This window comes from Typopeltis vanoorti, chromosome 12 (genome assembly GCF_054136105.1).
Source record: "Typopeltis vanoorti isolate ZY-2024b chromosome 12, IOZ_Tvanoo_1.0, whole genome shotgun sequence".
Classification (NCBI taxonomy): domain Eukaryota; kingdom Metazoa; phylum Arthropoda; class Arachnida; order Uropygi; family Thelyphonidae; genus Typopeltis; species Typopeltis vanoorti.
In genome coordinates, this window is record NC_143560.1 from 20,862,227 (window position 1) to 20,886,711 (window position 24,485).

A 24,485-nucleotide genomic window follows, 5' to 3' on the forward strand; every position below is an offset into this window, starting at 1 on the left:
TACTTTGGACAAACTGGACGTGCTATAGAAAAAAGAATTCAAGAGCATCAGTCATCAATTCAACACAACAAACCTGAGAAATCTGGATTAGCTCAGCATGGGTTAGAAACAAGCCACAACATCCTTTGGTCCAAGACTCTACACAGATGTCGCTACAAATTTGAATGTTTATTTAAAGAAAGTGGAGGCCTTACTTCAACGTCCTAACTTGAATCGTAATGAGTGTATATCTATATCAAAAATTTGGGAACGTTTAATCAGGATAACACATTAATTTTTTTTTTTTTTTTTATAAATTTCCTATATTAGCCTAATGTTATTTAAGATTATTATATGAATTTCTGAATTAATATCTTTAATTATGACTTTAAAAAGGTTTACTCTTCTAATACTTAGCGATATGACCACGCAGCTCGTTCTATGTGTGAATGATCAATTGTTTGTATTCCACTTTGTTTTTTAAAACTATTCCTATGTAGTAACTGAAGATGGTCTGTAATATTCAGACCGAAATATTTGGCAAATTAAACATTATTCTTGTGCAAACATGTATATATTTCTAAACATTTAACTTTTTTTGGCAGAGTCAGATTGTTATCATGCTCTTTACTACCACATAGGGAACAGGTGGTAGAGCCATGACAGGCAGTTTGGGCATGCCCACATTTCTGACATTTAAAGTATCTTAGTGGATTAGGGACATACAGCCTAATAGGACAGTTAAGATACCCTGCTTTTATAGATGTTGGAGCCTTAGGTGGATCAAAAATAAAAATGATGTTCCTGGTTGGAACCAGGTGACCATCCCTATGTATCAGGCTGCATCTCACACCTGACACTCCCTGATCTTTAAGCTGAACATATCTCCTATCAAGGAGATCCCATTCTGATATCGCTCCTCTATAAGAATTGAGTGTTTTATGAAATGTTACTGTGATTGGTAGTCTTGATTGATGTTGCTGACATGATGTTTCCACAAGGATATGATGAGTGGTGGGTGTAATTTAGCACTTGTGTGAAATTGGTGATTTTTATCCGTTTTATTGTGTTTTTTTCCCTTAGAAAATTAGTGTTTTATAGTATATTAGAGTAGATTTTCGTGTTTTTAGAGTATTTAGTAGCTTTATAACATTTTTATTGTAATATTGCAATATTAAATAAAGCTGTAAACTGGCACCAAAAACACAGAAGAAACAGAATGCTACAGAATGAAATAGTGAATAAGATGGCTCCACTAAAGAAGAAATTGAAAATAATTTAATCTCTGAAATAACTAGGTTAAAGCAGATTATTAGACAGACAACAAGGGAATTACAGAAAGTCAAGAGCAACATTTAGAGGAACATAGGAAGAATAAAAATTTTCAGCAACAAAACAACAAAGCATGGAATCAGGTAAGTCAGTGGTAATAACAAAAATCTGGTAAGTAAAGTTGACTGTAAAAATAAGGATGTTATTTGGTATGGTGTCCCTATTATAAAACATGCCATTGATGAGTAGGTTATAACATCAAGTTTTCCCAGAGCAAAAATTAAAAATTATAATGCAAGCAATTGAAAAACCGAAAAGAAAATAGGTCATAATAGGTGAGAGAGAGGATATGAAAAGGTTGTTGGAAGAAGCGAGAGTGAAGAGTGAGAAAGTAAAAATCATTAGTATATTACCTAGATATGATGGAAATGAATTACGAAGAATTGCTATGATGGTAAACAATTCGATGCATAGGCTGTGTAGAAGGAATGGATGAGAGTTTTTGGATGTGTGGAGTGAGAGAAAAGATTGATTTGTATAAGACAGACAGTCTACACTTGAATGTGTTTGGCATCAGGAGTCTTGAAAAATTATTGTCTCATGATGAGAGGAATTGTGAGAATCTGAGTGTAAGAATGACAATGTTAGATGACCGTGTTAATGATGGGAATGGTTATGAAGAGAGAGAGAGAGAGAATGACTTGGTGTTCATCCAGTTTGAACCTATCAAGCATGTGTAAAGATGTCCGCATAAGTAAGGAAATAGATAAGAACAGGGATCTGCAAGTTGTCGAACTATGTCATGCAGACCACAGAGAAGACACAAAAGAGCATGCAGGTAACTTATTATGTCTGTACATGAATGCTAAGAGTATCAGAAATAAAGGAGTAGAATTTGTTGCCTACGTAATATATTGGGACCTCATATTGTAGACATTAGTGAGACCTGGCTATCAGAAGCAGACATGCTAACTGTGAGTGCAAACATACAGTATTTTTAGGAAGATAGACAAGATAGGAGAGGAGGGGGGACATGCTGCTAATGATATCAGATGACTTGAATCCAGTAAGAGCTGAGACCTATCACTGCAATACTAGTAAAGTTTTTTATGTGGCAGTAAGCTTGAAGCCATCTCGTGTGAGGCGGAGTGTAACAAGATTAAATACGTAGTGGGGGTGTTGTCACAGACCAAGTGGATCAGTTGCTAGTGACGAAGAAATGTATCACAAAAAAAAAATGGGTGCGAAAAGAGTAATCATAATGGGAAACTTTAATTATCCAAACATTGATTGGGTAGCTGTGAAATCACATGGGAAGAATGAAACTAAATTTATTGAGCTGTTGCAAGACAAATGCCTCAAGTAGCATGTGACAGAAGGAACTCATTGTCAAAGAGTGTTAGATATGATTATAGTGTCAGAGGGGGTTTTAGTTAAAAAAAATTATTAACCTCTGGTTGACGACAGTGATCATGTAGTAATCACTCGGGAAGTAGCTAAGTTTATGCATTCTATTCAGAAAAGGTTACGCTGAACTACAAAGCAAGAAATTATTACCACCTAAGAAGTGTGCATGGCTCATGCCAATATCATGGCATGAGCTCTATGCCATGATATCAGTTGTTGGATCGGAAGGATATCAACAGTGCGTGGGAAGTGTTTAAAAAATACTTAAATGATGCAATATCAGAATGTGTCCCTAGAGTTTGAATAATAAATATAGTAGGAGTGAAACAGATGTGTAATCTAATTAAGCAAGAGATTCATAAGAAAAAGATGACATGGAAGGAATATGATGCCATCCTTATGTACATGGTATTTTGTGTATATAAGGATGATATCAGTCAATTATCACAATTATCATTATGATAATTATAAGCAGCAGACCAGAAGAGTCAAGTATTTTATGGAAAGCTAATTCAAAGTACGAAAGGAAACTGCCTATGCAAATAAAAGACAACTCAAAAGAATTCTATGGTTATGCTGCAAATAAAAGAAAGAATGAACTTGAAAGAATAACTCTACTGAATGCAGATGGTATGCAGGCAACTGATGCAGAAGTGATTGTTCAACTGATGAATAGTCATTGAACTCATCGCTACCTCATCATTGTATGAGGAAACTTATTTGTATCAGAAAAAAATACTGTTGCACACACTAATAAGAATTTAGCAATAGAGACTGATGGGATATCAGCACAGATGCTAAAAGTGTTCAGCTGAACTGACTCAGAACAGGAAAGATCCCACAGGACTGGAAATAATGTATGGTAATCCCATTGCACAAGGGTGGTTCAAAGACCAATGTAACCAACTATCGACCAATCAGTATCTCAGGAGTGGTAGTGATGATTTTGGAAAAGTTGTTTAGGGCTCACATTCAGAAATGGGTCGACAGAAAATCTCTACTTTGCAATAAACAGCATGGGTTTACTAAGGGAAGATCATGTTTTAGCAACTTGCTCACATTCTAAAGATTATCGACAGAATATCCATTCCCTTGGTCTCTAATAGTGATAAGGGGGAATGGTATATCATGATACTTTTGGATTTTGCTAAGGCTTTTGACAGAATATGGCATGGAAGATTGCTGCATAAATTGAAAATATGTGATTGGATTATAAACTATTGGCACGGATAAGATGATGGCTGACTGACAGATATCAAAATCATATATGGGGAAGGGTGAATCTGCAAGATTCAAAGTAACCAGTGGTGTGCTTTAAGGAGCAGTCCTTGGTCCATTGTTATTCAATCTGAACATTAATGACATTGGAAAGGATTTGACATGCAACATGCAGCTATTTGCAGATGCTGTTAATATACAGTACTATATATCAACAGGAATGCTGTTGATATACAGTACTTGCAGAATAATTTGAATAGACTGGAAATGTGAACATGTGAAAATGGGTGGCAGTTCAGTGTTAATAAATGTAAGATCATATACTTTGGTGATTAAGATATCCAGTGTCATATTATATTGGTAGGATTATGCTAGAATAAACTGATCAGACTAGGGATCATGGAGTTTTAGTAGACAGGAAGTTGAAGTTCAGGGGTCATATAGCAAAAATTATAAATACAACTCAGAGAAGAATTGCAATGCTGAAACGAACCTTGACATGTAAAGATAAGGAAGTCATTTTGCCTCTTTTTCAAGGCCTTGATAAGACCTCACTTGGACTATTATGAGCGGGTCTGGTCTCTTGGTTTCCATAGTGATTCTGATACAGTGTGTGTAAAAGAGAGTGTCAAAAATGATTATGAAGACAAATTGAGAATTTGTAGGCTGCAGACAGTAACAAACAGAAGAAAGAGGGGTAATATGATTGAGAGTTACAAACTTCTGAAAGGGTTATAGAATTTTAGTAAATAGGATGCAAGGACATCCTTGGAATTTGAAATGCTGTCAAGAATGTGGGGAGGTACCAATGCAGGAGTACCTCGGGGCTCATATACCCTCCTCTTATACATAAATGATCTACTCTCAATTACTACAAATCCTATTCATAGTTTTCTTGATGATAGCACTCTTCATCCATCTGATGATCATCATACTATCCTTCAGCGTGGCAAGGATAACCTAATCACTTCCAATGCCACCAAAACGCAGTCCTGCCTTTTCTCTCAAAAAAAGAGATCTCAGCTCACCTTCAGCAATATATACATCACCAGATATGATGAACTCTCTCCTTGGATTGACATTTACCTCCAACTTCTCTTGGCACCAACACATCATCACATCAATAGCTTCCTCAGCTTCTAAAAAACTAGGTATTCTTTTCCACTCAAGAAGCTATTTTACACCTGCCTAACTATTAATCCTATAAAAATCCCAATCTGCCCATCCGTAGAATATTGTTCCCACACATTTGGGGTGATGCACCAAAAACCTACTTAAAAATTCTTGATGCTGTCTAGGAGAGAGAGCAATTCGGCTCATAGATGAGCCGAATTGCTTCCCTTCCCTCACATGTGCAATGTTTCAGCTATGTCTCTCTTCTACAGGTACTTCATAGTACCTGCTCCAGTTAATTGGCAAACATCATTCTGCCACTTGCTGTTAGGCCTGTTAAAACAGGAGCAGCAGCTGTTCCAACATCTCTTTACAGTACAACTGCAAACTCATCAAATCTCCTCTTCCTCATTTATTCCATCGATCTGTCTTCTGAAACCAACAATTTCAACCTACAGGTCTTTAAGAAGAATGTCATAGGTTCTTTTACTTCTCGTCTGTGAGATAAATATATAAAAAAAAATGAAAAAATAAACCATAAAGATAAAGTTAAATGGCGGGCAGTTTCATTTAAATACACACACACGTGACCATAGTAACGATTTTTTCAATAATATCATATTAAAATACCTTCATTGGTTATATGTGTTTTCTTATTTAAGTGGATTTTCCACCATTATCTCCCATCAAAATCCAATTTCAAGTACAGTGATGTGGACAATTTTAAATGGGAAATTGGATAACAGGATTTATTTGTGCCCATGGCTCTAAAGAGAAGGTTTTAGAAAGGAAAAGAAACAGAATTTTTTGTCATTAGGTGGCTTAGAAAAAAGGTTCTTGATATTCATAATAACAAACACATAATAGATTTTTCCTCAGGACACAGACTAACAAGAAATAAAAAAACACTTAGTGACTATGTTATTGATTGAATTATCTTCACAATTGTTTTAGGATACAAGAGCATAGAAAGGATTTGAAATACAAAAAGATCAGCATTTAGTTTTGAGCAGGATAAAATGAATATTGTACTGAAGAGAAAAATATGTAAATGCTTTAAAATGAAGACTGTGCAGCTTTCTAGGATGGTCTGCAGACTCAATTAACTGACTAATTCTTGTAAGAAGTCATCATATGGGGAAATTGTTTGCAAGATTAAAATCTGAACTTCATGGGTGAATTTCAGAAATTTAAAAAGCAGTCCTGGAAAAGAAGAGATTATATGAAAGGTTCCTGGCAAATAAGTCAGCAGTAGTCTGAGGGAATATAAAGAAAATGTAAGAAATCTAAGATTTAAAAAATAAAAATAAATAAATAAATAAAAAAACTCATGGGAAGAATTTGGTAAGCATGTAAAAGAGAAATATCGAAAAGATGATAAATTTTTTGGAAAACCAATTGCAAAAACTTAGAAATAGAAGAGAGAGTGATCTAAAAGGAATTGTATGTCACAAAGGTAACAGAGACTGAAAACATAGGCTGTCAGAAGTAATTACTTTGGATAGATGATATTTGACAACATGAGTCACAAAGGTTTCACAGTAGTTACCTGCATACAGAATGCTTAAGCAAAACATTGATTTCCAGATATCTGGAGCAGACCTCATAGCATCTATCCATAAAAAAAATAATAATAAATACAAAATAAAATAAAACTGAATGTGAGAATTAAAGGAATTTTCATAATGAGTGTTTCTGGTAAAAATAATGCAAGCACAGAAAAATTATGGAAGAAAATTTGGGGCAGCACCAGTTGGGATTGTCAGCATAAGATTTTGAAAGAAAGTCATGAAAATATAAAAAGGATCTCTCTAAGTTTTATAGATTTAGAAAATGCATATGATAAGGTGTTAACTTAATTAAACATTAACATGTGTGGCACAGTAAAATATAATATTTATTTTACAAATATTTTGTCTTAAGTATCGTACGACATCATCAGTGAAAGCAAAGAACGGTAAGGAATTTGAACAATAAAACAGTACTGCATGTGTGCAAAATCCGAATCCTTCTGTACAAGTAGTTGCACGTTTGTTAAAACTACTGGGCTGAAATGATAAATTAAATTATGATACAATCTATTTTACACAACTGAGTGTAATTATTTCCAAAACTTTCTTTGAATAGCCTTTCATATTTGTATATAAATCTATGTAAAAGTTTTGTGTTTTCCCACTGGATCCTATGGCTTGCAATTTCAATTCTATGCTGAGCCAAGTCTGCTTTCTGTGGTTTGATGAGCCAGATTTGGTCTTGATATTCAGAAATAATACATGGCCCATGCATGACATATTTGCAGTATGGAATCACAGAGCCAGAATTCCATTTATTTTTTTTTACAAAAAATTATCGATCTACAACTCTGAATTAAATTCACATTAGAAAAAAAACATCAAGTGGAATTTCCTTTCTTACATTCATATTCAATGAAACCATGATGGAACACTTTCTATTACTGTCTACAGAAAACAGACTTTTACAGACCACTATATTTACAATACATCAGAACATCACTCATTTCAGAATGTGGCATCATAAAATCCTTAGTGACCAGAGCACACAGGATTTGTTCTTCTGAAGGGCTACTCAAACAGGAATTGAAAATGGCTCTACTAAAGGGATTCAACCCAAGAACAACACAAAAAAATAGTTAACACAAATTTCAGGACAAGAAGAAGAACTGACCAGGATTCCCATACTTTGCACAAGGCATCTCTGAATGAGCTGCAAAGGTTATAAAAAAATACGAACTTATTGCTACCTTCAAACCTATTAACCAAATTCATAATCTGTTACCCTCTCCAAAAGACAAACTCTAAACAATGATGCTATCTGGAGCATACCAAGTCCCATGTTCATTCAGTCTGTCATACACATTGCATAGGCACAGACAAACAGGAAGATCAGTCTACAAACATATTTCTGAACATTAATACTACATCTGGCTCATGAAACCACAGAAATCAGGCATGACTCAGAATGGAATTGAAAATGCAAACCATAGGATCCAATGAAAAAACACAAAACTTTTACATAGCTCTATATACTCTATATACAGATATCGAAGGCTATTCAAAGAAAGTATTGAAGTTCTACTTCAGAGACCACAAACCTTAATTGTAATGATTGCCTTACAATACCAAAAGTTTGGGGAATCATTACGCTCAATTGTATAAATTAGATTGTATCATAATAAATTAATTTACCATTTTAGCTCAGTAGTACTACTTGTACAGATATATTAAAATTTTTGTACTGCACTGTTTTATTGTTAAAATTCCTTACTGCTATTCTTCACTTTCGCTGTTGATGTCTTAGAATACATAAGACAAAACATATGTAAGATAAATATTATTATTATTTTCTACTATGGCACACATGCTAATATTTAATTATGGAAACTCCACAAGTCTTGCTATACACAAAGGTCAACAACAACAACATCAAATTCCTGTCATGTAACCTCAAGTGGTGTACAGAATACGAGTACTACATGAAAAATATTACATCATTACTAACTTCCTATCTACAATTTTCTTCCAAATCAGTCTGTTACTTGACAAGACTTCAACATTATCAGATCTTATATTTCTATCATCTAAGGCACTTTGTACCATATCAATCCACTATATCTTGGTCTTCCTCTGGGTCGTTTTGCTGCCAACCTGGCAGAGAACACTTGTTTTGCTAATCTTTCTTCACCCATTCTGTTCAGGTGACCATACCACCTGAGATTAGCTCTGCTAACGCATTCCTAGATGCTGACAATGTCAAGTTCTTTCCTAATATCCTCGTTTTTAATATGATATTGCCATTGATGCCATCTGTTCACGCCTATAATCTTTCTCAGGACTCTCATATCTGTGATCTCTAGTCTTTGGTCAAGTGTTTTACTTCTGACCCAGCTCTCAGGTCCATAAGTTAAAACTGGTTTGAACACTGTCTTGTATACAGCTAATTTAGTGTTCCGACTAATCTCTCTCTTATTCCATATGAATTTATTCAATTGACTTCCCACCATACCAGCTTTGCTGATTCTGTTGTCTATTTCTATATTTAATTTACCATCTTCAGAAAAATCGTGCCAAGTAACTGAAATGTTTTACTTGTTCCACACGTTCTCCATTCACAACACAGTTGATATTTTCAATGATTCTGCCAATTTTCATTGTCTTTGTCTTTTTATTGCTGACCTTCATACCATATCTATTACAACAGCAATTGAATTTAGTCAGAGAATCTTACAGACTCGTAGCGGATTTATTTAGAAGTATAACATCATCCCCATAAAGCAAAGAGCTGATATTAACATCTCCAATTTTAATACCACTTTCCTTCATAATGTGATCCATATAGATAATGAATAACAGAGGGGATAATGTACATCCTTGTCTCACACCAGATTTAACATTAAACCATCTTCCTGTACTTCCTTCAATTCTAATTGCTAACTTACAACTCAAATAAAGACTTGTCAAATAAACTATTGCTTGATATAATGTCCTACTGACACCATATAACTGCAGCGTATTGAATAGTTTCTTTCTTGGCACCTTGTCAAATGCCTTTTCCATATTGACAAAACTTAAATACAGATCTTTGTTATATTCCCATGCTTTCTCGACTATTTGTCGTAAAGTGAAGATCTGATCCTGACAGCCTCTATTTGGCCTGAATCCAGCATGTTCTTCACCAAGCTTTTCTTCCACAATTCTTCTCAACCGTTTCTCAAGTATACTTGCATAGATCTTGCCAGGAACACAGAGTAGGGAAATACCTGTGTAATTCTCACATTCAGTTTTATTTCCCTTTTTATATATGGGTAATATGAGAGCTCTACTCCAATCATCGGGAATTCGTCGCTCTGTCCAGGCTTCCTGAACTATGCAGTGCAGCCACTGTAAGACTCTTATACCACCATACTTCAGCATTTCTGGTCGAATATCATCTACTCCTGCTGTCTTTCTACATTTCAAGCCTTTGATGGCTTTTTCTACTTCAAGTATGATATGTCTGACTGCATGCCTGGTCAGTGTTTTTTACAACTGTGCTGTCATCACTGCTTGTTTCATTTAGCAGTTTTTCAAAGTAATTACTCCATACTTCAAGGATATCTTTTTCTTCCGTTTTCATGTCACCTTTATCATCTCTAACTCCTTTTACAGCACTCTTTCCTCCATTCCTAAGCTTCTTCAACAACCTCCAGAATATTTTGCCACCTTCTTGATATTTATTTTCTATATTCTTGCCAGTCCTCCCATGACTTTTGTTTACTTAGTTTTACACAGTGTTTAGCATTCTTGCATTTGTCTCTGTATTCTCTAAGAGCACAAGCTGACTTATTTGACAGGAACTTTTGATATGCTTTCTTCTTTTCCTTCACTGCCTCTTTAACTTCCTGTGTCCACCATGGAGTTCTAATTTTTCTATCCTTGCAGAAAACTTCATCACATGCCTCTCTAGCTGAATCAATCAGGGCTTTTTTCAAGGCTTGAAACTGAATCTCCAAGGTTTGATTCTTGTTCTCAAACTCTTTCATTTTTTCTTCAATAATCTTTGGGTATTTTAGTCTACAGTTCACATCTGAGAGCTGCTCAACTTTTATGTGATTTAAAATTTTCTTCCATGTTTTTCTTTTCAATATGAAATTCAATTTTATCCTGCTCAAGACTAAATAGTGATCACTTCCAATTTCAAATCCTCTGTATGCTCTGGTGTCCTGCACCAGGGAGAAAACATCACTATCAACAATAACATGGTCAATGAGACTTTTCTTATTCCTAGCCTCTTCTCTCCACGTGAATTTGTGCACATTTTTATGTTGGAACATGATGTTAGTAATAACCAGTCCATGTCCTGAGCAGAAATCCAACAGATATTTGCCATTATTATTAGATTTGCTCTTTTCTCCAAATTTTCCCAAAATATTTTTGTGTCTCACAATCATTTTTCCTTTTTCATTGTGTCAGTTGCTTTTTCTAAAGCCTCAAAAAATTCCTACAGTTCTACCTTAGCAGAACCTTCTTTGGGACCATAGGCACAAATAAGTCTCATTGTCCAGTTCCCCATTCTCATATTTGCCCACATTACTCTACTTGAGACTGACTGCCATTCAAGAAGATTAGCCTCGTATTTTGTGTTGAATACTATGGCCACTCCTTCTTTTCCTTGATTGTCATTGCCTGAACATAACATTTTGTATTTATTACTGAGAAAGATCTCACCAGTTTTTGTCTTTTTTGTTTCAGTCATCCCTATTATGTTGATCTGGTAGTTATCTAATTCCTCAGCTATCTCCATTTCTTTGCCATTCAGGCTTCTTACGCTGATAGTACCAATCTTTAACTCTGGTGATGTTGAGTTGGGGTTTGTTTTTGGATTTGTTCCAGTAGCTGACTTTTCGCTGTTCGCCCTGGTTCCCTGGTGAAAACAACGGGGGGGGGGGGGGGGGCTTGTTTATCCGGGCGACGCCCCAGCCGGTATGAAATTTTGTCATGTTGTACCATCATTTTTTATTTTGGTTTAACCAATAAGAATATAATTTGATCGGCTAAATCCCAAATTGCCAGCCCATCCTCGTTCGTTCAGTATCAAAGTAGATACCCAACAGGGTGCACCATGAGAAGGTGAGGATTGGACATTAGGTCAGAAGCCCTGGTCGGTTCTCCGCATTCCTTTAAAGGTTATGTGGAGGTCTCCTCTCAGTTATACAGCTTTGACATTTAAGCACCCCATGCTTTTTACATACTTTATACTTTTTACATACTTTTTATGTAGTATTATCATAAAATCCTAACCCCCCCCCCCCCCCCACCCACCCAAGGGTATTATGTCAGGAATTTGATGATGATGTATAATTTCAAAATACATAACTTACCACAATTCCTTTAAGTATTTTTTCTGGAACTGGCTGAGCACGAAACTGTGGTATAATGTCTTCTTCTTCTTGCTTTTTGTTTCTTACAAAGAATCGCTTTTCAGTTTCTAATGATAATTCTTTTGGTTTTGTGATGGGCTTACTTGCAACTTCTGGAACACCAATTCTGGACTGCTCAAAGAGCTTGGGATTAATAGCAGTAGCTCGGAATCTAAATCTAAACAAAATAAACTATTTAGTCTCAGTTCTTCCTCTTTCTAAAGATGTACTAATATTTCAGATTTATCCCCTAAGAAAAAGTTTTATCTGCAGCACTGAAGACACATGAAAATTGCTAAAATAAAAAAGGAATTCATTTTCTCGGCAATTAATATCTGACAAACAAAAGTCATTGGAAGACTTTGGAAAGAATATAGAAAATAAATATTATGAAGGTAGCAAAATGTTCTGGAGGTTATTGAAGAAGATTAGAACTGGAGAAAACAGTGTACTCTAAAAGGAATCAATGATGATAAAGGTGACATGAAAACTGAAGGTAAGGATATCATAGAATCTGGAGTAATTACTTTGAAAGACTGTTAAACTAACCAAATAGTGATAGAACCACACTAGAAAATTTTCAAGAGTAATACAAAGAGAAGTACATATGAAAACCATCAGAAACTTGAAATGTCAATAGGCAGCTGGAGTAGATGATTTTTCTAATAGAGATATTTAAGTATGAAAGTTAAAAGTTTTGCAGTGGTTACACTGCCTAATTCAGAAGGCCTGGCTAGAATGTCAAATTCCCAATGATTGCAGTAGATATCTCATAGCACCAATCTATAAAAAAAAAGGAATAAAACTAAATGTGAAAATTACAGAGGAATTTCTCTACTAAGTGTTTCTCTACTACGGAGTAAGGAAGATTTATGCAAGCATAAATCTTCCTTACTCCATACTTCAAGATATTCTTGAAGTATGAAGTAATTACTTTGAAAAATTGTAAATAAAACAATCAGTGACAGCACAGTGGTAAAAAAATACTGAACAGGCATGCAATCAGGAATACATATCCATACTTGAAATAGAAAAAGCCATCAAAAGCTTGAAATGTGGAAAGGCAGATGGAGTAGATCATATTCCACCAGAAATGATCAAGTGTGGAGGTATAAGTCTTACCGTGCCTGCACTGCACAGTTCAAAAGGACAAACTCCAGATAATTGGAATAGAGCTCTCATAGTACCCATATATAAAAAGTGAAATAAAACTGAATGTGAGAATTACATAGGTATTTCTCTACTGAGTGTTCCTGGTAACATATATGCAAGTATACTTGAGAAACGGTTCAGGATTGTGGAAGGGAAGCCTGGTGAAGAATAAGCTGGATTCAGGCAAAATAGAGCATGTCAGGTTCAGATTTTCACTTTACGACAAATAGCTGAGAAATCATGGGAATATAGCAAAGATCTGTATTTAAGTTTTGTAGATCTGGAACAGGCATATGACAAGGTGCCAAGAGAGAAGCTATTTCAAAAGAGTACAGTTGTATGGTGTCAATGAAGTATTATATCAAGCAATACTTAGTCTTTGAGTTCTAAGTCAGCAGATAGAATTGAAGGAAGTACATTATCCCCTCTGTTATTTATTATCTATATGGATCACATTATCAAGGAAAGTGGTATTAAACCTGATATCAAAATTGGAGATGTTAATCTCAGCTCTTTGCTTTATGCAGATGATGTTATTCTTCTAAATAAATCCAGTACAAATCTGCAAGATTCCCTGACTAAATTGAATACTGTTGTAATAGATTTGGTATGAAGGTCAGCAATAACAACACAAAGACAATGAAAATATGCAGCACCATTGAAAATATCAACTGCATTCTGAATGGAGAACCTAAAGAATAAGAAAACATTTCCACTACTTAGGCATGATTTTTAGTGAAGATTGTAAATTAAATATGGAAACAGACAACAGAATCAATAAAGCTTGTATGGTAGGAAGTCAACTGAATCAATTTTTATGGAATAAGAGAGCAATTAGTCAAAACACTAAATTAGTTATATACAAGGAGAGTGTTGAAACCAATTTTAACTTATGGATCTGAAAGTTGGGTTAGAAATAAAACACTTCATCAAAGACCAGAGACTGCAGATATGATAGTCCTGAGAAAGAGGCATGAACAGATGGCATCAGTGGCAATATGATATTAAAAATGAGTATATTAGGAAAGAACTTAACATTTTTAGCATCCGTAAATGTGTTAGTAGAGCTAATCTCAGGTGCTATGGTCATGCAAACAGAATTGGAAAGGAAAGATTAGCAAAACACGTGTTCTCTGCCAATATGGCAGAGATATTGCTCTTTTTCTGGCAGGAAAAAGAGCAAGATATAGGTGGATTGATACAGTCAAAAGTGCCTTAGAAGATAGAAATATAAGATCTGATAAGGTTGGAGTCTTGACAGGTAAAAGATTGATTTGGAGGAAAACTGTAAATAGGAAGTTAGCAATGATGTAAGTTTTTCATGTAGTACTATCATACCCTGTAAACCCCTTGAGAGTACATATCAACAATTTGATAATGATGATATTTTCAATAGTATAGTAGGCTGATACATAAAAGGAACAGAGTACTGTGTTGTAAAGTAAAAAGATAAATATCCACCCATCGTAATCATATGTAATGTGAAAAAAAAAAGTTAGCAACATAGTTGCAAAAGATAGGAGAGACAAAGATAAAAACCAGCAGGACTTTGCCCTAAGCCTGATTAGCTGAGAGAATATAAAACAGGAAATAAAACTGAATGTGAGAATTACAGAGGTATTTCTCTACAGATTAGGACTTTCTGGACTTTCTTACATTTATACTTGAGAAATGGATCAAAAGGATTGTGGAAGGGAGGTTTGGTGAAGAACAGGCTGGTTTCAGGCAAAATAGAGGCTGTCAGGATCAGATTTTCACTTTAAGTTGCAAAATCATTGGAATATAACAAAGATCTGTATTTATGTGTTGAAGATCTGGAAAAGACATGTAAAGGTGCCAAGAGAGAAGCTATTCAAAACGCTACAGTTATATGCTGTTAATGGTGCATTATATCAAGCAATACTTAGTCTTTATTTGATTTGTAAGTCAGCAGTTAGAATTGAAGGAAGTACAGGAAGATGGTTTAATGTTAAATCTGGTGTGAGACAAGGATGTACATTATCCCCTCTGTTATTCATTATCTATATGGATCACATTATGAAGGAAAATGGTAATCAACCTGATATCAAAATTGGGTATATTAATGTTCAGCTCTTTGCTTTATAAGGATGATGTCATACTTCTAAATAAATCTGCTACAAGTTTGCAAGATTCATCACCATCCTCAAATACCTGATACATACCCTCAAGGGGTGTATACGATATGATAGTACAACATGAAAAATTTACATCTCACTACTAACTTCCTATCTACAATTTTCCTCCAAATCAGTATGTCAAGACTGCAATATTCTCAGGTCTTATACTTCTTCTTCTAAGGCACTTTTTACTGTATCGATCAACCTATATCTTGGTCTTCCTCTGTGTCTTTTTCCTGCCAACCTGGCAGAGAACACTTGTTTTGCTAATCTTTCCTTTCCCATTCTGTTTAAGTGACCATACCACCTGAGATTAGCTCTGTTAATGCATTCCTGGATGCTGACAATGTCAAGTTCTTTCCTAATATAATTGTTTTTAATATGATATTGCCATTGATGCCATCGGTTCATGCCCCTAATCTTTATTAAGACTGTCATATTTGTGGTCTCTAGTCTTTGATCAAGCATTTTACTTCTGACCCAGCTCTTAGATCCATAAGTTAAAACTGGCTTGAATAGTGTCTTGTATACAGCTAACTTAGTATTTTGGCTAATTTTTCTTATTCCATATAAATTTATTCAGCTGACTTCCTACCATACAAGCTTTGTTGATTCTGTTGTCTATTTCCTAATTTAATTTACCATCTTCACTAAAATTCATGTCTAAGTAACTGAAATGTTTGACTTGTTCTATAGGTTCTCCATTCACAATGCAGTTGATATTTTCAATTTCTGCCTATTTTCATTGTCTTTGTTTTTTTAATGCTGACCTTCATACCATATCTATTAAAACAGTTATTCAATTTAGTCAGGGCATCTTGCAGACTTGTAGCAGATTTATCTGGAAGTAAAACATCATTCACATAAAGCAGAGAGCTAAGATTAACAGCTCCAATTTTAATATCAGGTTTAATACCACTTTCCTTCACAATGTGATCCAAATAGATAATGAATAACAGAGGGGATAATATACATCCTTGTCTGACACCAGATTTAACATTAAACCACCATCCTGTACTTCCTTCAATTCTTACTGCTGACTTACAACTCAAATACAGACTAAGTACTGCTTGACATAATGTCACATTTACACCATATAACTGTAGTATTTCAAATAACTTCTCTCTTGGCACCTTGTCATATGCCTTTTACAGATCTAGAAAAATTATATATAGATCTTTGTTATATTTCCATGATTTCTCAACTATCTGTCATAAAGTGAAAATCTGATACTGACACCCACTATTTGGTCTGATTCAAGCTTGTTCTTCACCAAGCTTCTCTTCCACAATACTGCTCAATCGTTTCTCAAGTATACTTGCATATATATAACCAGAAACACTCGGTAGGGAAATACCCCTGCAATTCTCACATTCAGTTCACATTTTTATATACGAGTACTATGAGAACTTTACTCCAATCACCTGGAATTCATCCGTTTGTTAAGGCCTTCAGTACCATGCAGTGCAGCCACTGTAAGACTTTTATACCTACATACTTGAGCATTTCTTATCGAATATTCATCTACTCCAGCTGCAGTTCCACATTTCAGGCTTTAGATGCCTTTTTCTACTTCAAGTATGGATATGTATTCCTAACTGCATGCCTGGTCAGTGTTTTTTTTACCACTGTGCTGTAATCACTGCTAGTTTCATTTAGTAATTTTTCGAAATAATTATACCATACTTCAAGGATATCATTTTCTCCTGTTTTCATGTGATCTTTATTATCTCTAATTCCTTTTACAGCACCCTTTCTTCAATTTCTGAGCTTCTTCAACAACCTCCAGAATATCCTGCCACCTTCTTGATATTTATTTTCTATGCTCTTACCAAAGTCCTCCCATGATTTTTGTTTAGCCAAATTTACACAGTGTTTAGGTTTCTTACGTTTGTCTCTGTATTCTCTAAGGGCACTTATTTGCCAGGAACTTTTGATATGCTTTCTTCTTTTCCTTCACTATCTCTTTAACTTCCTGTGTCCACCATGGAGTTCTGATTTTTATAACCTTACAGTCAACCTCACCACATGTTCGTTCAATATCCGGGTAGATACCTAACAGGTTGCACCACGAGAAAAATTGGACATTAGGTCAGAAGCCCTGGTGGGTTCTCCGCATGCCTTTAAAGGCGATGTGGAGGTCTCTTCTCAGTTAGCTGCTTTGATCCTTAAGCACCCCCTCTCTGCAAGAATTCCCTGACTAAATTGAATAACTATTGTAATAGATATATATGGTATGAAGGTCAGCAATAACAAGTCAAAGATAATGAAAACAGGCAGAAGCATTGAAAATATCAACTGCATTGTGAATGGATAATCTATAGAACATTTCAGCTACTTGGGCACGATTTTTAGTGAAGATGGTGAATTAAATTTGGAAATAGACAACAGAATCAACAAAGCTGGTAAGGTAGAAAGTCAACTGAATAAATTTATATGGAATAAGAGCGAAATTAGTCAAAACACTAAATTAGCTGTATACAAGACAGTCTTCAAACCAATTTTAACTTATGGATCTGAGAGCTGGGTTAGAACTAAAATAGTTGACCAATGACCAGACTGCAAATATGGGAGTTCTGAGTAAAGATTAGAGGTGTGAACAGATGGTATCAATGGTAATATCATTATAAAAATGAGGATATTAGGAAAGAACTTGACATTGTTACCATAGTCACTTAAACAAAATGGTAGAGGAAAGATTAGCAAAACAAGTGTTCTCTGCCAGGTTGGCAGGAAAAAGACCCAGAGGAAGACCAAGATCTAGGTGGATTGATACAGTCAAAAGTGCCTTAGAAGAGAGAAATATAAGATCTCATAATGTTAGAGTCTTAACAGGTAACAGATTGACTTGGAGGAAGATTGTAGATAGGAAGTTAGTAATGATGTAAATCTTTCATGTAGTACTATCACATCCTGTACATCTCTTGAAGGTACTGTCAGGAATTTGATAATGTGTTCCAGGTAAGATTTATGCAAGCATACTTGAAAAGAGGTTGAGAAAGATTGTGGAAGAGAAACTTTGAGAAGGACAAGCTGGGTTCAGACCAAATAGATATAATCAAGATCAGATTTTTACTTTAAGACAAATAGTTGAGAAATCTTGGGAATATGACAAGGATTTGTACTTAAGTTTTGGTTTTGTAGATCTGGAAAAGGGATACAACAAGATGCCCAGAGTAAAGCTTTTTAAAACACTACAATTATATCGGATGAAGGGAACATTATACAGAGCAATACATAGTCTACACCCTCTGTTAAAAAAAAACCGAACTTTTCGAAAATAGAAGAAACTAGTGGTGCTACCTGTTGTATCTTTTTGTTTTCGAATGCAGCAACCTTCATTAGAGTTGTGTCAACTGCTTATGACATTTGTTTCATTAGAAGCCGAGTTATAGTGCCAAGAGTGACAGTGTGTTTTGACAAATGGTCGGAAAATGAGTTTCAAATAGAGAGCTGCGATTGACTTTTGGTTAAACTTGGTAAAAGTTTTACCAAAACTCATCAAATGCTTCAAAAAGCATACGTTGATGAATGCTTATCCCATACTCAAGTTTACGAGTAGTTTAAGCGATTTCAAAGTGGTTGTGAGAATAGAAGAAATTTGAAAATTTTGAATTTCTTCTATTCTCATTGAGAATGACGAAAAGCTGGGCCGTCCAAAAACTGTACTGAGCGCAGTTAACTTCCAAAAAGTGCATGATTTCATCAAAGAAAACCCGAAATCGTCTGTGAGATTGATTATAGATGAAATGGGAATTCCAAAATCAATTGTGCACAACATCTTGACTGAAAGTTTGGGCCTTCATAAATTGAATTCGCAATTTGCTCCCCACGAATTGACAGACGACCAAAAAATGTATTGAATTGAACACTGCAAGGACCTCATTAAAACTGCTCATAAGGACTCAAACTTCCTTGAAACGATTGTTACTGATGACTGAGTATGAGCCCGAAAAAAAGCACCAGAGTGCTGAGTGGAGACTACCAGAAGAGGGGCATCCGAAAAAAAGTCGCTTGGAGAAGTCAAAAGTAAAGACAATGCTGATTTGTTTCTACGATTCCAAGAGCATTATCCACAAAGAATTCGTTCCGCCTGGCCAAACAGTCAATGGTGAGTTTTATCTCAAAGTTTTGAAGCAAATGATAGCGAGAATTTGTCGCATACGGCATGAATATCATGATGTAGGCAGCTGGTCACTTTTGCATGATAATGCACCATCTCATCGTTCGAACATTGTGAGGCAGTTTTTGAGAAAAAACCAAGTTTGTGTGTTGGATCACTCGCCGTATTCACCTGATTTAGCACCTGTGACTTCTTTCTCTTCCCTTGACATCATCATTTGCCAATGAAAGAAAGGCGATATGACATGATTGAAAATGTTCAAGCAGCAGTAACCACAACCCTCAACAGTATCTCAGAAACCAATATAAAAAACGCATTTAACGAATTAATTAATTGACCGTGCCAAATGCTGTATCGAAGCTGAGGGAGAGTATGTTGATTGAAATAAATGATTTGAATAATCATAATTGGCCCGAGTTTTATTTTCTATCAAAAATTCGGTTTCTTTTTGGACAGAGGGTGTAAATTCAAGTTGTAATTTGGGAGTTGGCATCACCTATGGTTCTGGCTCCCACTGATGTTGCTGTTATGTTCCATCGAGTCATTTTCGACTCCTGGTGATTCTATGAACATACATTCTCTATTCAGATCTGTCCCTGGTCATATCTTTCAGAATTTCCAAGCACATTCCAGCTGCTTCTTTAACTCCATCCACCCATCTAATTCTTGGTCTTCCTCTTCTCCTGCTTCCATGAACTTTAGCAAGCATCATCGTCTTCTCCAGACTGTCATTTGCTCGTATAATATGTCCGAAGTATGACAATTTTTGCTTGATGATCATAGCTTCAAGGGAGCAATTGGGCTTTATTCTGTCTATCATTGATTTATTAGTATGCTTTGCAGTCCATGGTATTCTTAGGCAGCGTCTCCAAACCCATAATTCAAATGCATATATCTTCCTTCTTTCACTCTTTCTCAGGGTCCAACTTTCACACCCATACAGTACCACAGGGAATACTATTGCTTTCACGATTCTGATTTTTGTTGTGAGGCTAATATCTTTATATCTTTAAAGATCTTGCTTAAATTTGTCATTGCTTTCTTTCAGAGTAATAATCTTCTTCTAACTTCAGTACAATAACCATCTTTATCAAGTCAGGATCCTAGGAGCACAAAATTGTTAACTGCTTCCATTTTCTCCCCATCTACTTCAAAATCATTAAGTTCACATGTTGCCATAACTTTTGTCTTTTTGAGGTTAAGTTTAAGACCATATTTAGCACTTTCTTCTTTAACTTTCATAATAAGTTCCTCCAAATCTTCTTTGCATTCTGCTAGCAAGGTGGTATCATCTGCATACCTCAAATTATTAATATTTCTTCCATCAATTTTAATTCCCACTAAGGATTCCTCCAGCCCTGCCATTCTTAAAATGTATTTGCTGTACAAGTTAAACAGGTACGGAGATAAAATACATTCTTGTTGCACCCCTTTACCTATTGTGAAATACTCAATTTCTCCAAGTTCTGTTCGTACAGTAGCTTCTTGTTCATAATAAAGATTCCTCAGAAGGATAATGAAATGCTCTGGTACTCCCATTGTTCTTAACACATTCTGCAGTTTCACATGATCCACAGAGTCGAAAGCCTTGCTATAGTCAAGGAAGCAAAGTAGACATTCTTTTGATATTCCTGTGCTCATTCTATTATCCATCTCACATTGGCAATTTGATCTCTCGTTCCTCTGCCTTTTCGAAATCCTGCCTATTCATCTGACATTTCTCTCTTCACGAATGGTTCCAGTCTTTTCTGAATGATCTTGAGTAAGACTTCACTTGCATGAGAAATCAGTGCTATAGTTCTGTAATTTTCACACTCTCTTGCATCATCTTTCTTCAATAAAGATATATAAACTGATTTTTTCCATTCCCTAGGCCATGTAGTTGTGATCCAAATTCGCTGACATAGAGCTGTTAAAATTTTAACTGCCTCTTCTCCCGGGGCTTTGAGCAGCTCAATAGGTATTCCATCTCCTCCTGATGCTTTCTTACTAGATAGCTGTTGCAGTGCCCACCTCACTTCACTCTCCAGTGGTACTGGCTGTTGTGTATAATCCTGCTCTTCAAATTTCTCAGTAATTTTGGAGTCCTTTCTGTAAAGGGCTTCTGTATATTCTTTCCATCTTTCTTTGATGTCTGCAGCTTCTGTAAGATATCAGATATCCTTTGTGTTTACTTTTCAATATTGTCACCTTAGCACTAAACTTCCCTCTTAGTTCTCTGATCTTTTTGAAAAGATCTCTTGTTTTTCCTTTCTTGTTTTGGTCTTCTATTTGTTGGCATTCCTGGTTAAAGTATTTTTCCTTGTCTCTTCTGGCTTGTTGTTGAAACTGCATTCAAATGCCATACTTCCTGCAAATTTCCTGTAGCCTTCATTTTCCTCCTTTCCTGAGCAGTTTTGATGGCATCTTCTGACAGCCATTTAAACTTCTTCTTCTTCTTCTTACAAACTGTTGGAATATTCTTTTTTGCTTCTGTTTTAATTATATCTTTAATCTCTTCCCATAGTTCATCTGGTTCTCTTTCACACAAATTGAGTGTGTTGAATCTGTTCTGTATATTAATATTGTATTCAGCTGCTATGTTTCCAAGATCATATCTGATAGACATTTGTGTTGTTTTCAGTTTCCATAATTTATTTTGTATCGTAGCCACTAATAACTCATGGTCTGTTCCACTTGAAAAAGAACCTGTTATTCCTTGTTCCTCAGTCTCTCTCACTTTTGCATTCCAATCTCCAATAAGTATCCATAAATCTCGCTTAGGTGTTGCATCTATCACTTCTTGTAACTTGCCATAAAATTCTTCAATGTCTTCTTCTAGTGCCTCTGTAGTGGGTGCATAAACCTGAATGATGGTCATATTCATTGGATGTCCACTCACTGGATTATAACCTAATACATGCCTAGCCATCTTTTTCCTGAGTAAGGAAGATACTCCATTTTTACGACTTATCTCATTTCCTGAGTAATACACTATATAGTCTCCATATAGTTCCCACTGATGAGAACTCAATAAAGGTTGAAACCAGTCTGAGTAATGACCCTTCCCATAATGCATAGCATTATACATGTCCGCAAGGAGATGTGCTTTGCATTATGGGATACTAAGGCAAGTGATGTGAAGTCAACCGCCTTTACCATGAGCTGTCCCAGTCCTGAAAATACTTCAGGCACAAACTTTCTTTGATTACACTTTGATAAAGGATTAAATCAAGTATATAATTTCTTGGTATCTTTAATTTAAAATACAGGAAGATGATTTCATGTAAAATCAGGGGTAAGACAAGGATGCACTAGAAAATTTCAGCAGTATAAGCAAAGCTAGTATGATGGGTAGCCAGCTGAATAGATTTATATGGAATGAGAGAGAAATTAGCCAAAACACCAAACTAGCAGTACACAAGACAGTGTTTAAACCAGCTTTAAGTTAGGGATATGAGAGTTGGGTTAAAAATAAAGCACTTGATCAAAGACCAGAGACCACAGATACAATGGTTCTCAGAAAAATTAGGGGAGTGAACTGGTGACATTAATGGCAGAATCATAATAAAAATGAAGATATTAGAAAGCAACCTGACATTATTAGCATTCAAGAATGTGTCATAAAGCTAATCTAAGGTGGTATGGCCACTTAAATAGAATGGGTAAAAAAAGGTTAGCAAAACAGTATTTGATGCCAAGATGGCAGGAAAGAAACCCAGAAGAAGAAGACCAAGATATATGTGGACTGACTCAGTTAGAGGAGCCTTAGCAGCATGAAATGTTAGATATGACAACATTAAAATGTTCACAAGAAATAGATTGATTTGGAGGATAATTGTTGATAGGAGATTAATAATAATGTAAATTTAATCATGTAGTGATGCCATAGTAACCTGAACATCCCCCCCCCACCTTGTGGGTACGTTGGCTATGGATAAGTGGCTCCAGAGAGGCACGCACATTGATCTGAGGTCAAATCAGCAATAAAAAGACCAAAACTATGAAAATAGGCAGGTGCATAGAAAATTTCAGCTGTATAAACAAAGCTGGTATGGATTAGCCAATTCGAATCCTATCATGGATGTTTGTGATTGTCTGTGAAAATATTAGTGGCGGTAGATGCCGTTGGTGGAGACAGAGTTGTAGAGTAGGTGCCCTCCCTCGACGAGTCTTTGGACTCCCTGGAGGTGTCAAGTAATAATAATAATAATAATAAAAATCAGGATGGATATGGTATATCAGAGTGATGTACATGAGATATTTCAAAGATTTAGAGATGACTGAAAAAGTCTATTTGGTTTTTGCAAACTATTTTGTATTTTGGAAATAATTATTTATTTATTTTTATTTTTCAAAACAAAATAATGGCTGACATCAAATTTTATTTGATTAGGCTGCATTATTAGTATTTTAAAATGTTACAAATTTTGTATAAGGGATAAAGTGATGGAGGAGGATGAAAACAATTAAAAAATGAAATTTACATAATTTATTCTTGACCTATTTTTTTACAGTGCTTTATCACAATTCAATCCAAAACAGAGTAACCAAACTGCTTGGCCAGAAAATCAGAAACTTTATCCAATCTGTGAACATTAGGAAAACTATGAAAATTAGGAAAGTGCTTGTGATGATTGTGAAGCTTGTACTTGACATGCCTGGTCAGTGATAAAAAACACTGACCAAGCATACAGTCAGGAATACATATCCATACTTGAAGTAGAAAAAGCCATCAAAGGCTTGAAATGTGGAAAGGCAGCAGGAGTAGATGATATTCAACCAGAAATGCTGAAGTATGGTGGTATAAGAGTCTTACAGTGGCTGCACTGCATAGTTCACAAAGCCTGGTCAGAAGGACGAATTCCCAATGATTGGAGTAGAGCTCTCATACTACCCATATATAAAAAGGGAAATAAAACTGAGTTTCCCTACTGAGTGTTCCTGGCAAGATCTATGCAAGTATACTTCAGAAATGGTAGAGAAGAATTGTGGAAGAAAAGCTTGGTTAAGAACAAGCTGGATTCAGGCCAAATAGAGGCTGTCAGGATCAGATCTTCATTTTACGACAAATAGTCGAGAAAGCATGGGAATATAACAAAGATCTGTAATTAAGTTTTGTTGATTTGGAAAAGGCATATGACAAGGTGCCAAGAGAGAAGCTATTCAATACGCTGCAGTTATATGG

At 35.4% G+C, this 24,485-nt stretch overlaps 1 protein-coding gene across 1 annotated transcript in view; it reads right to left on the minus strand.

Annotated features, from left to right (window-relative positions):
* The window catches only part of LOC150100619 (targeting protein for Xklp2 homolog), a 293,999-nt gene that overhangs the window by 141,802 nt on the left and 127,712 nt on the right, over nt 1–24,485 (minus strand). Inside the window, exon 9 of the mRNA XM_090401739.1 lies at nt 11,867–12,083. Within this exon, the coding sequence (XP_090257865.1) occupies nt 11,867–12,083 (217 nt within the window). The remainder of the gene's footprint in view (nt 1–11,866; nt 12,084–24,485) is intronic.